Raw genomic sequence first — 13,375 nt, 5'->3', positions numbered from 1 at the left:
GCTTGTGATGGGGTCAGCGATGGATTGGATTCTAAGGGGCTCCTGCCTTCCAGGCTTTGAATACAACTGGGACCCCCATGACAGATGTGGGAAGAGGGGCCCCCAGTGGGGGTATGCGATTGAGTGAATAGGGTGCAGGGACTGTAGGTCTTGTAGTGAGTGTGACAGAGTCCTGTGTGAGAGGGGCACAGGGTGGTATCAATGGGGAGGCAAGGGCAGGGGGACCGCTAAGAAAGGAGGGATGCTCTAGGCTATGACGATGGGAAAGGTCCATATGGGGTAGGAGACCATAGAAAACATGGCATTGAATGGGGCCATAAAGGAAAGGAGAGGGGACATCTCTGAGGGAGCTTGTCCCCAACGGTGAGGCCCCAGGTCCAGGGAAGATCTCAGACCTTATCCAGGAGTCCATAGGGAGCCAAAGGCAGTGGGCTTCAGGGTGCTGGTGACTGATGAGGTGCACGCAAGCATAAGCACAGAGACATGGCAGAGGATGGTCTTCTATCTTGGTTCTTTTTTTTAAGATTTTATTATTTATTCATGAGAGACACAAAGGGAGAGAGAGAGAGAGACAGAGACACAGGCAGAGGGAGAAGCAGGTTCCATGCAGGGAGCCCGACGTGGGACTCGATCCTGGGTCTCCAGGATCAGGCCCTGGGCTGAAGGCGGAGCTAAACTGCTGGGCCACCTGGGCATCCCATTCTATCTTGGTTCTGCTGTTGGTATTTCCTGTTCTGGAATATTCTCGGGAAATTCTGGGTAAGAGTAAAACCACCCCTCAAAAAATGTGACAATGCCTTCTGCAGACTCCTTTCCCACAGGGGGGAAAGAATCATGTTCACATTTGAGGATGGTTGAGTTCAGGACACTAAGTGTTGAACCCAAATGAGCAGAGAGCGCGATTTCTGATTGAAGGAAGGACACTTTATTGAGTGTTGCCTGGGTGCGGGGAGAAGGGCGGGATGACCCAGATGGGAGGCAAGATCCTCCTGGAGGTCCTGAGGCTCCAGGCCCCCTTAGGTGGGTGGGGGGCATGGGGAACCTAAGAGCACTCTGCGGGGGCCACCTTCTTCTCCACGGTGCTCCCCTCGTGCGTGACCAGGCAGCTGAAGCTGCTGTGGGATTTCCACTTGTCAGGCGTCAGGCTCAGGTAGCTGCTGGCCGCGTACTTGTTGTTGCTCTGCTTGGAGGGCTTGGTGGTCTCCACGCCCTGGGTGACGGGGCTGCCGTCTGCCTTCCAGGCCACCGTCACGCCGCTGGGGTAGAAGTCGCTGATGAGGCACACCAGGGTGGCCTTGTCGGCGCCGAGCTCCCCCGAAAGTGGCAGGAAGAGCGTGACCAAGGGGGAGGCCTTGGGCTGACCTGTGGGCCCCGAGGAGAGGGCAAGAGCTGCAGGGAGAGTCCGGGTGTTGGGCGCCCTTCCCCTGTCCACAGCCTCTGTGGCTGTTCCCACGGTGGCCACGCTTGGTCACCCAGGGGGCCCTCCATTCCTCCCCAAACCAGGACAGCAGGCAGCCCCCGTGCTCCCAGCAGCCCTTCCAGGTCACCTCTCCGATGTGTGAGACGCGCATCTGCAGCCTCAGTTTCCTCCTCAGCCCAGCATCTGGCCCCTGTTTAACCTCATTCTTCTGGATCCCAGTGTTTCTCCTATGACCTGGAGTCCCCTACCCAGCTTGTCAGGACCACCCCGATGGCACGTATGGAGGCCTCGTGCCCGGTGGGCATGGAGCCCCCTGTCCCCCTCAAAGGGGACTCTGACCCTGCCTCCTGGGAAGACTGAACACCCCAAGGCCCTGCCATCCTCCCTATCCCTCCTGCCTCTACCACAGAACCCTTCACCTCTGCTGCCCTCTTGGGGCTACTCCCCTCAGATGACAGGCACGGTGGCCCCACGGCCACCTGAGCACCTCTAATGACTCCTGACTTTAAGCGGCAGCTGTGTAGCTCTGAGCCCCCAGCCACTCCCCACTTTGTCATCTCCTGAGTTTAAAATACCCTCTGAGGAAGGTGGGACACCTGGGGCCTGGGGGTATGGGGCACCAGGGACAGATAAGATTCTGACCCATGGGAACTGCTCCTTTTGACCAACATCCTGGGAGAGCTGTGGTTCTGGTCATCTTGTCCTGCATCACTCGTGTCTCTGTCCCTGTGTCCTCATAGCCTAGCAAAGGCCCTGAGCACTCAAGCCTAGAGCAAACCATATTGCCCTGTGTCTCTCCATGACCTCCTCTGAGGCTGCGTGTGTGTCCTCTGTGTGTCCAAAGGCTGAGGTCACAGCCCCAGCCATGACCCCATCCTCCCGTGTGGCCATGGCCTGGGTGGACATCAAGCCCTCAGCCAAGACCCCAAGGGACTCTCTCTAAGGCTGCCCCAGTGCCCCTAGTCAGAACCAGCCTTAGACCCCACACAGGTGTCTGCCCTAGAAGGTAAGGAGTCCCCATTTTTGGATCACTCCCCCCAGCCTAGGCCCCTGGAATCTGGACACATTCAACAATCAGATTCTAAAGGTAAATGCTTGTACCATTGGGGTCCTTCTTGCTGGTTTCCCTGAGACCACTCTACTTCCCCCAGATCCCACAAATCTGCTAGCAGTCAGTCCTTAAGGCTGGGAGGGCAGACAAGAAGGAGCCCCCAAATAAAAATAACTTTCCTGAGACAACAAAGGGGTGGGACAGGTTGAGAAACATGGTGAGAACCACTTACCTAGGACGGTGAGCTGGATTCCTTCACTGAACACAAACCAGGGTGACTGAGTTTCAGGCCAAAACCCACCGGGCCAGCACCTGGGGCCTGCCCCATGGGGGCCAGGCCAGAACAGGAACCTGTGATGGGCAGAGGATTGTAGCAGGTGGGGCTGGGCAGCCAAGCTCCTAGAGGATGAGCCCACAGCCCAGAGGTGTCCCCAGGCCCAGCCCCCAGATTGAGGCAGATTCCACTCATGTCTAGTATCTTTCTCCCTTTTCCAAGGCTACCCTGGTCACCTCTTATTCCTCAGTGCTGACAGTGATACTGCATGGAGTAGGTGTTCAGTAAATCCCTTGGTGCCTCATCCTGTCATGTGGTATGGCACAGCAAGTCCTTAACTGGCTCAGACCTTCCTGATGTCTCCTTATATAGGGCTTCTGAGGATCCCTCTCCTACAATGTCCCATCATCCAGCCAGGTGGCTTCCTCCCTGGACTTACTGGTCTGGGACTGGGTCATTCCTAACTCGTAGTGCTTTCGTGTGAAGACCTCCCACTTGTTCTCTACACATCAAGACACAGTTCAGTCCTACCTCTTTGATGAAGCTTCCTTTGACCTCTCAGACCACTATTTTCTGTCCACCTGCCTATCCAACTGTCTATGCGTTCATCCATCCATCCACCCACCCACCTGTCTATCCATCCAACAGTAGCTCCAGACACTGTTTCACATGCTGGCACATGGCGGGCCTCCCTGATTTGCATCTCCATCTCTCTCTGAAAGCTCTCAGATCAGAGCCAACAGGGTCCTCTTCCTAGGCAATTCCCCAGTTCCTGTTGTACATTATGTCTTTACAGGATGCAACATAGAGTCAGCTTCTGTTTTTAGTGACTCTCTTCCTGTTGGCACCTGAGACCCTCCATTATCCTCCTCTGACTTCCCTTTCACCCCTGCCCATGCATAGCAGCTGACTCCCAGACTCGCACCCTGGGTCCTTCTTTGCCATCTTCCTAGATTGTGAATTCCCACTCCTGCCCATTTGGTGAGGTTCGAGTCTATTTCAGCTCCAAACCTGCTCCTTGGCTCTCCCTAAATTGCCTATTGACCATTTCCAGTTGCATGTCCAACAGGAATCTCAAATTCACCATGTCCAAATTAGACTGACCACCTTTCCCCCAATCCAGCTCTTATCATATCTCGTCACACGTGACCGTGAGTGCTCTCACTATCCAACCCTCAGGCCAGATCTATAGATTCAATGCATCCCAAAGTCCCAGCAAAGTATTTTGTGGATATTGGCAAACTGATTCTAAAGTTTATATAGAGGAGCAAAGAACTCAGAATAGCTAACACAATATTGAAAGGAAAGAACAAAGTTGGAGGAATGACACTACAAGGCTTCGAAACTTACTATAAAGCTACAATAATCAAGACAGTATGGTATCAGCATAAATACAGACCAATGGAATAGAAAAGAGAGCCCAGAAATAAATTCTTACACATATAATCAAATGATTTTTGACAAGGGTGCCAAGACCATTCAGTGGGGAAAGGACAGTCTTTTCAACAAATGGTGTTGGGAAATGTGGATATTCATATGCAGAAGAATGAAGTTGGGCTCTTACCTAGCATCATAAACAAAAGTTAATTCAAAATGGATGTAAGATGTAAATATAAGAGTTAAAACGATGAAACTCTTAGAAGAAACATAGGACAAAAGCTTTAAAACTGGGGCACCTGGGTGACTCATTTAAGTGTCTGCTTTCGGCTCAGGTCATGATCTCAGGATCCTGGGATCAAGCCCCACATCCAGCTCCTGATTGGCAGGAAGCCTGGTTCTCCCTCTCTCTTTGCCTGCAGCTCTCCCTACTTGTGCGCTTGCTCTCTCTCTCTCTCTCTTAAATAAATAAATAAATAAATAAATAAATAAATAAATAAATAAATAAGCTTTATAACTTTGGATTGATAATGATTTCTTGGATATGAGGCTGAAGGCACAGGCAACAAAAGAAAAACTAGACAAGATGGATTTCATGAAAATTTCAAAATGTTGTATATCAAGAAGATGCTATCCACAGGGTAAAAAGGCAACCCACAGAATGAAAAGAAAATTTGTGAATTACGCATGTAATAAAAGGTTAATATCCAGAATATATATGAGCTCCTAAACTCAACAAAAACCCCCAAACAATCCAATTCAAAGAGGGGTGCCTGGGTGGCTTAGTTGGTTAAGCATCTGCCTTTAGCTCAGGACACAATCCCAGAGTCTTGGGATCAAGCCAAGCATTAGGCAGAGCAGGGAGCCTAATTCTCCCTCTCCCCTCTGCCTGACACCTCCCCTTGTTTGTTCTCTCTCTCCCTATCAAATAAATAAATAAATAAATAATCTTTTAAAAAATGGGCAAAGGACTTGAACAGGCATTTTTCTAAAGAAGATATACAAATGGCCAATAAGCACATGAAAGATGCTCAGTATTACTAATCATTAAGTAAATGCGAATTAAGACCATTAAGGTACCATGGGATGCCACTTCCTACTCATCGGGATGGCTACCATTAAAAAAACACTCTAGAAAACAAGTGTTGGTAAGGATGTGAGGAAATTGGAACCCTTGTGTACTGTTGGTTCACAAATACCACATGATTCCACTTACATGGGGTATTTACAGGAGTCAAAGTCATAAAAACAGGAAGTAGAATGGTGTTTTCCAGCGCTTGGGAGAGAAGAGAATGGGGACAATGGATAGCAACCCAAAGCTGTATGAAGAATAAAGAACACTGATAAGAGCAACTAAATGGATATATATATATAAAATCCAGTATTGTTATATTTTTGGGTTTTATTTTTTATATTTATTTATTTTTTTAAATATTTTATTTATTTATTCATGAGAGACACACACACACACACACACACACAGAGGCAGAGACACAGGCAGAGGGAGAAGCAGGCTCCATGCCGGGAGCCCGATGTGGGACTTGATTACAGGACTCTGAGATCACGCCCTGAGCCAAAGGCAGACGCTCAACCACTGAGCCACCCAGGCGTCCCTATTTTTGGATTTTAACTACTTTTCCCCCATGTGACTTGAAAGACATATGCTTACAACAATTATAAAATCTATGTTAATAGACACACAATGAAATAGCATTTGTAACAATAACAAGGTAAAGAGGGAGGAACAGAGAGGTATGGGAGCACAGTGTTTACATATTATCGACATAAAGTTGATTAATTCAAACTAGTTTGTTGTTATAGGCTGAACTGAATGCCCCCAAATGCATATGTTGAAGTCCTAATATATTCATATGTTGAAGTCACAATATGACTATTTGGATATAGAGTTTTAAAGAGGTAATTAACTTAAAATAAGCTTATAAGAGTGGGCCCTAATTCAACATAACTGGTATCCTTATAAGAAGAGGTGACTGGGACACAGATACATACTGAGGGATGATCATGTGAAGACACAAGGAGATGGTGGCCATCCACAAGAAAGAAACCCAAGTGAGACCTTAATAACAGACTTCTAGCTTCCATAATTGTGAAAAAATGAATTTCTGTTGTTTAAACTTGCCAGGCTGTGGCTACTTGATTATAGCAGCCCTAGCAAACTAACACAGTTGTTATAAATTGAAGGTGTTAGTCGTAGTCTCCAAGGTAGCCACTTGGAAAATACCAAAAGCATATACCGGAAAGGAAATGACAAGGGAATAAAAAATTGATTAAAAAAAGAAGGCTGTAACAGGAAATTTTTTTTTTCAATTTTTTTTTAATTTTTTAAAATTTATTTATGATAGTCACAGAGAGAGAGAGAGAGGCAGAGACACAGGCAGAGGGAGAAGCAGGCTCCATGCACCGGAAGCCCGATGTGGGATTCGATCCCGGGTCTCCAGGATCGTGCCCTGGGCCAAAGGCAGGCGCCAAACCGCTGCGCCACCCAGGGATCCCCGTAACAGGAAAATTGAGAAAAAAAAGATGTCAGAAAGAAAACACATAGCAAAATGGCAAAAGTCAGTCTTTCAATATTAGTAATTACATGTAAAGGATTAAACTCCAATTAAAAGGCAGAACCTGTCAAAATGGATAAAAAGAACTCTACAAGATCCAACTATATGTTGTCTGTAGGAGAGTCACTTTCAATCCAATCCAAAGGTATATAAAGATTGAAAGGGAAAGCATGGAAAAAGAGATTCCATGCGGATAGATAGCAACCAAAAGAGAGCTGGGTGGCTCTACTAATACGAGACAAAATAGATTTTCAGTGAAAAATTATTACCAGAGTCCAAAAAAATTATGTATTGTTGAAAGGGTTAATCCATCAAGAATATATAGCAATCATAAACGGAAAGACCCTAACAACAGTCTTAAGATATGTAAGCAAACATTGGCAGAATTGGAGGGAGAGAGAAGTCCTAATATAATATTTGGAGACTTCAATACCCCACTTTCAATAATATGTGGAAAAATTACACCAAAGTTCAATGAGGAAATAGAGGACTTAATTTTTTAATATTTTATTTTGCTCATAATAACACTATAAAACAAGTAGACCTAACAGGCATATATAGGATACTCCACCCAACGACAGCGGAAAAAAAATTCTTTTCAAGAGCCCATGAAACAGGGATCCCTGGGTGGCGCAGCGGTTTGGCGCCTGCCTTTGGCCCAGGGCGCGATCCTGGAGACCCGGGATCGAATCCCACATCGGGCTCCCGGTGCATGGAGCCTGCTTCTCCCTCTGCCTATGTCTCTGCCTCTCTCTCTCTCTCTCTGTATCATAAATAAAAATAAAAATTAAAAAAAAAGAGCCCATGAAACATTCTTCAAGATATACCATTTGTTAAGTCACAAAACAAGGCTCCAGGCACCTGGCTGGCTCAGTCCATGGGGCGTGCAACTCTTGGTCTTGGGGTTGTGAGCTCGAGCCCCATGCTGGGTGCAGAGATTACTTTTTAAAAATCTTATTTAAAAAGTCACAAAACAAGGCTCAAATTAAAATATACTGAAATTTTGCAATCTTCTCTGACCATGTGGGATGAAACTACCAGTCAACAACAGGAGGAAGACTGGAAAATTAAACAATATGTAGAAATTAAACAATACAGTCTTAAGTCATCAATGGATCAAAGAAGAAACTACTGGTGAAATGAAAAAATACTTTGAGATGAATGAAAATGAAAACCTAGCACACTGAAACCTATGGATTCAGTGACACAGGTGCTCTAAGGAAAAGTTATGACTATAAAAATGCTTCTATTAAAAAAGAAGAAAGATTTCAAACCCATAACTGAACTCTAAGGAAATAGAAAATGAACAAGTTAATTCCAAAGCTAGCAGAAGGAAGGAAATAATAGTAATTAGGGTAGAAATAAATGAATTAGAGATAGGGAGAACCAGTAAACCCAAAAAACTGATTCTGTGAAATTTAGCAGCTTTGAGAAACCATTACCGACAAATACAAAACAGAGAAGATTCAAATTACTAAAGTCAGGACTGAAAGTTGGGACATTACTACACACCATGTAAAATGAAAAGGATTGTAAGGAAATAACATGAACAACTGAATGCCAACAAATCAGATAACCTAGATGAAATGAACAAATTCCCAGAAAGACACAAACAACCCAAACTGACTAAAAAAAAAAAAAAAAGAAAGAAAGAAAAGAAAGAAAGAAAAAAGAAAGAAAACCTGAATAGGCCTATAACAACTAAAGAGATTAAAATGATAATCAAAATCCATTCCCACAAAGAAAAGTCCAGGACCAGATGGCTTCACCAGAAAACCAAATATTTTTTTGTATGCCTGTAGGTATGTACCAAATAGTTACTTACTTACTTATTTATTTATTGAGCCTGCACATGAGCAGGAGGAGGGTCAGAGGGAAAGGGAGAGAGAGAGAATCTTTTTTTTTTTTTTTTAGATTTTATTTATTTATTCATAAGAGACACAGAGAGAGACAGAGACAGAGACACAGGCAGAGGGAGAAGCAGGCTCCATGCAGGGAGCCTGACATGGGACTCGATCCCAGGACTCCAGGATCATGCCCTGGGCCAAAGGCAGCGCTAAACCTCTGAGCCATCCAGGGATTCCCAAGAGAGAATCTCAAGCCGACTCTGTGCTAAGCCCCCAGCCTGACATGGAGCTTGATCCCATGACCCTGAGATCATGACCTGAGCTGAAACTAAGAGTCAAATGCTTAACCAACTGAGCTGCCCAGGCACCCCTAAACTAAATATTTAGAGAAAATTTAACACCAATCCTTCACAAGTTCTTCCGAAAAATAGAAAAGAAAGGAACACTCCCTAGCTCATTCTTTGAGGGCCAGAATTACCCTGATATCAAAGGCAAACAAAGACATTGTAAGAAAACTACAAACTACTAACCCTTATGAATACAGATGCAAAAATGCTCAACAAAACACTAGAAAAGTGAATCCAACAGCATATTAAAAGAATCACACAGTAAGAGGGATTTATCCCAGGAATGCAAGGGTGGTTCAACTTAAGAAAATCAATAATAGAATGAGGGATGATAGTCACGTGACCATCTCAATTGATGCAGAAAAATAATAAATATTTGACAAAATCCAGCACAATCTCATGACAAAAAAACTTTAAAAACGTGGAGTAGAAGGGAACTTCTTCCACTTTATAAAGACCATCTATGGGGATCCCTGGGTGGCGCAGTGGTTTGGCGCCTGCCTTTGGCCCAGGGCACGATCCTGGAGACCCGGGATCGAATCCCACGTCGGGCTCCCGGTGCATGGAGCCTGCTTCTCCCTCTGCCTGTGTCTCTGCCTCTCTCTCTCTCTCTCTGTGACTATCAAATAAATTAAAAAAAATTTAAAAAGACCATCTATGAAAACTCCACAGTGAACAGCATATTCACTGGCGGAATGTGGAACGATTTCCCCTCAAGGTCAGGAACAAGACATGGGTGCCTATTTTTGCCTCTTCCGTTCAACACCGTACTGGTGAACGGCTAAACAAAATATCACACTTTGAAGCATGGAGCCTTCTCAGCAACGGGAGGGAACAAGCTACTGATAAATGGGATAACCTGGGCGAATTGCAAAGGTGTTATGTTGAGCTAAAGAAGGCAGATTCAAAAGATTCTGTTCACCCAGAAAATTATGCTGGCTGAAAAACTCTAAACACCAAATGTCGCGCATGATGTAATCCCATTTATAGACCAATCTTGAAATGACAAAATTAGAAATGAAGATCAAATTAGTCGTCGCCAGGTGGTAAGGAAGGGGCCTGGAAAGGAGGGAAGTGGGGGTGGCATGACCGGGGCAAGACGAGGAATCTGCAGTGGGAGAAGTGTTCTGTACCTTAACGATTTCGAAGTCAGTGTCCTGGTTGTGATATTTTATCATAGTTTTACAAGACATTACCATTGGGGGAAACCAGGTGAAGGGCACAGATGACTTTTTTTTTTTTTAAGATTTTATTTATTTGAGCAACACAGAGAGGAGAGAGAGAAAGAGGCAGAGACACAGGCAGAGGGAGAAGCAGGCTCCATGCAGGGAGCCCAACATGGGACTCCATCCCGGGTCTCCAGGATCACACCCTGGGCTGAAGGCGGCGCTAAACACCTGAGCCACCCGGGTTGCCCCACAGGTGACTTTTAACTACATGTGAATCTACAGTGATTTCAAAATAAGGGGCGCCTGGGGGGTTCAGTCTGTTAAGCGTCTGCCTTCAGTTTAGGTCATGATCTCAGGGTCCCAGGATTGAGCCCCGCATGGGGCTCCCTGCTCAGTGGGGAGTCTGCTTCTCCCTCTCCTTCTGTCTGCCACTCTCCCCCACTTGTGAGCACACTCTCTCTCAAATTAAAAAAAAAAATCTTAAAAAAAAACCCTAAAAAGTTTAACTTCCAAAAAAGGTTACACACTGCACTATTCCATTTATATGATATTCTGGAAAAAGGCAAAAGTATAGGGCAGCGAGATCAGTGGTTGCCATGGTTGGGGCAGAGAAAGGGAATAATTACAAAAGGGACACAGAAACTGGGGTGGGGATGGAAAGAGACACAGGCAGAGGGAGAAGCAGGCCCCATGCAGGGAGCCCGATGCGGGACTCGATCCCGGGTCTCCAGGATCACGCCCTGGGCCGAAGGCAGGTGCTAAACCGCTGAGCCACCCAGGGACCCCCCTAGATTTTTATGAATCTTGACAGATGGTGTTATTTGTTCCAAGAATTTCGCCTCACACTGACCATCCATGAGAGTGCCCAGTCTTCCTCCATCAACCCTCTGGTACCATGACCTTGAATTCACTTGCCACTTTCACAGGTGATCTTGGTCGCTGTGTGGACAGACCCCTCTTTGCAGCTCTAATCCTCCATCAAAAAATCCGAAGCCATTTTCCCAAGATGCAATTCTGACTCTGAGAGTCCCTTACTTAAGTCCCTCACGTACCTGGGGCGCGGGGGCGGGGGGGAGGGCACAGGTGCAGAAAGCCTCCGAGGTCTGCCGCCCCCTCCCCATCCCGGCCCCAATCCCTGCTGCACCTGTGCCCCTCACTCTCCACGCAGCCTCCTGCTCCCTGTGCCCGGAGACACCCCATCACCGGCCAGCACCCCTCTATCTGTAAGACCAGCTTGGTCATGTCCCCCCCACCCCCACCTTGCTGCTCCAGAAAGGGTCTTAGGGTCTGTCCTCAAGACTGCTCGTGACCCCCGTGGTTCACGCCCACCCTCTCTACACCCACTGGTCCTGCGTGTGTGTGTGTGTGGGGGGGGGGGAGAGCAGGGCCTCAGCGGGGCAAAGAAGCAGTGAGAATAGGGACGCGCATAAGTGGCAACAGCTCCATGCGTGGTGCAAAAGCCAATTTTTCCTGCCATCGGCGGGTGCTGGAAACAGTACAAGCTGACAACAGCGATGCTGGTGGCTGGATGGCCAGGCCGGCTGGGGTCGGCCCTCCCATCGCCCACAGCGCCCGCACCCCCGGCCCCCCCTTAATGCTCCTCTCACAGACGCAGTTCCCTGCTGCCACTCACGTGACTGTTTTTTTTTTCTTTTTAAAGACTTTATTTGTTTATTCATGAGACACACAGAGAGAGGCAGAGGCAGAGGGAGAAACAGGCTCCACGAAGGGGGCCCCATGCGGGACTCCATCCCAGGACCCCGAGGTCACGACCTGAGCCGAAGGCAGGCGCTCAGCCGCTGAGCCACCGGGGCGCCCGGTGATCGGTTTCCTGAGTGGTTTTTCCTTCCTTGTTTTCACAACGATAACATTCTCCAGGCTTCGCCTGGGCACCTGCCTGTCTTGGGGGGATGGAGGGCACAGCCCCTTGCGGCCTCTTTTTGTTCCAAGACCTAGGACTCTGATCCTCAGCTCTCAGGACCTCTATCCTCATCTCTAACACGGGGACCACAGGCCGCTGAGGGAGGTCCCGCCCCTACAGTGATTGGCTGTCCTCATTATGGGGACCCAGATGTCCAGGGACTTCACAGAGAGGAGCGGGCTGGGGTCACCCAGCCAGTGGGGACAGACGGTGGCCGCCTAGACCCTCACAGGAGCCTCTCCCACAGAGGCGCTTGCACCCTGGGTGGGCTCAGTCATAGGAAGAGGCCTTGGCTGGGGGTCCCGGGACCCTGGGACAGCGGGGAAGTCCCCCCCCAGCTGGAGCCTGCACTCTCGGCTCCGGGGAGGAGGCGGCCGGGCCCAGGGCAAGCCCCGCACCCACAACCCACCCTCGCCTCATCCTGCCCCTGCCTCCTGTTTCTTCCCTCCCGGGGGTCCAGCCTGGGGAGTGAGGTGCTAGGCCTGGGTGCCAAAAAACTCAGTAATCGCGATAAATAGCATTTTGATACAATACTGCAAAAACTTAACACAAACTGATGCACCCTGGATGAAATGTCAGCGCTTTGAAGGAAGCAGGTGTCTGTCGCGGCTGCCCCTCCTCGCTGCCAGCCTCCCCCCCTCCCCTGGGCCTCGGTCCCTTACCTGTCCCACAGGCTCCGAGAGCTGCTTCCTCCTGGGGCTCTAGGGCCTGGGGCGCTGCCCGGTGGCGCTGCTGTCGTGGGGGGCAGCCGGCCGTGGGCACCCACAGCCAGGCCCAGCAGCAGCAGGGGCAAGCCGGGCTTCGGACCCAGGCTCTGCCCCCAGGGCGCCTGAGCGCCCACCTGACCTGTCCCCGGCCTCATTCGCCCTTGGGGGCTCAGGACCCGCAGGCTTGCGCCCCCTGGAAGAGTCAGTAGGGACCCTGGGTCTTCTTGCTGGCAGTGGCTCCCCCAGTGTCCCCTGGCCTAAGTGGCCCCTCTGCAAGGGTGCCCCCTCTCTCCAAGGCTGTCACTCCTGGAGGCCCTCCCAGCGGACCATTGGCCAACTGCCCTGTGGTGGTCGGCATCCAGGGCTCAACCGTCTCTCCCCACAGCTGCAAGCCTGGTCTTGCCCTTGGGGCCCCGGGTGGGCACACCTGCTCCTGCCTTCCTTCTCGGGGTGTGTGGAGCATCTCCCCTGGGGCAGGAGAGGCCATGGAGGGCAGTGAAATGCCAGTGGAGCAGAAGCCGCCTGCGTTTAGTGGGCTGGGGCTGGGGCTGGGGCTGGGGCTACCACCAGCCTGGGGCGGTGACAGGAGAGGAAACAGGTGTAGTTTAGCAGGAAGCCGATGTTCAAGTTCAGGAATCATGATACAATTGTAAAAATAGTGTTTAATGCACCATGTTCCGTATGTCAGG

At 48.8% G+C, this 13,375-nt stretch overlaps 1 protein-coding gene across 1 annotated transcript in view; it reads right to left on the bottom strand.

The window, feature by feature from the left end:
• Positions 1–951: 951 nt before the first annotated feature.
• The window catches only part of LOC129507913 (immunoglobulin omega chain-like), a 35,690-nt gene continuing 23,266 nt past the window's right edge, over positions 952–13,375 (bottom strand). The window contains exons 5-6 of the mRNA XM_055322722.1: positions 2,704–2,724; positions 952–1,362 (exon numbers count right to left, since the gene is read on the bottom strand). Of these exons, the coding sequence (XP_055178697.1) occupies positions 1,043–1,362; positions 2,704–2,724 (341 nt within the window). The 3' untranslated portion in view covers positions 952–1,042. The remainder of the gene's footprint in view (positions 1,363–2,703; positions 2,725–13,375) is intronic.

Source organism: Nyctereutes procyonoides, unplaced genomic scaffold, assembly GCF_905146905.1.
Source record: "Nyctereutes procyonoides isolate TBG_1078 unplaced genomic scaffold, NYPRO_anot_genome, whole genome shotgun sequence".
Lineage (NCBI taxonomy): Eukaryota > Metazoa > Chordata > Mammalia > Carnivora > Canidae > Nyctereutes > Nyctereutes procyonoides.
This window is presented reverse-complemented; position numbering and strand designations above follow the sequence as displayed.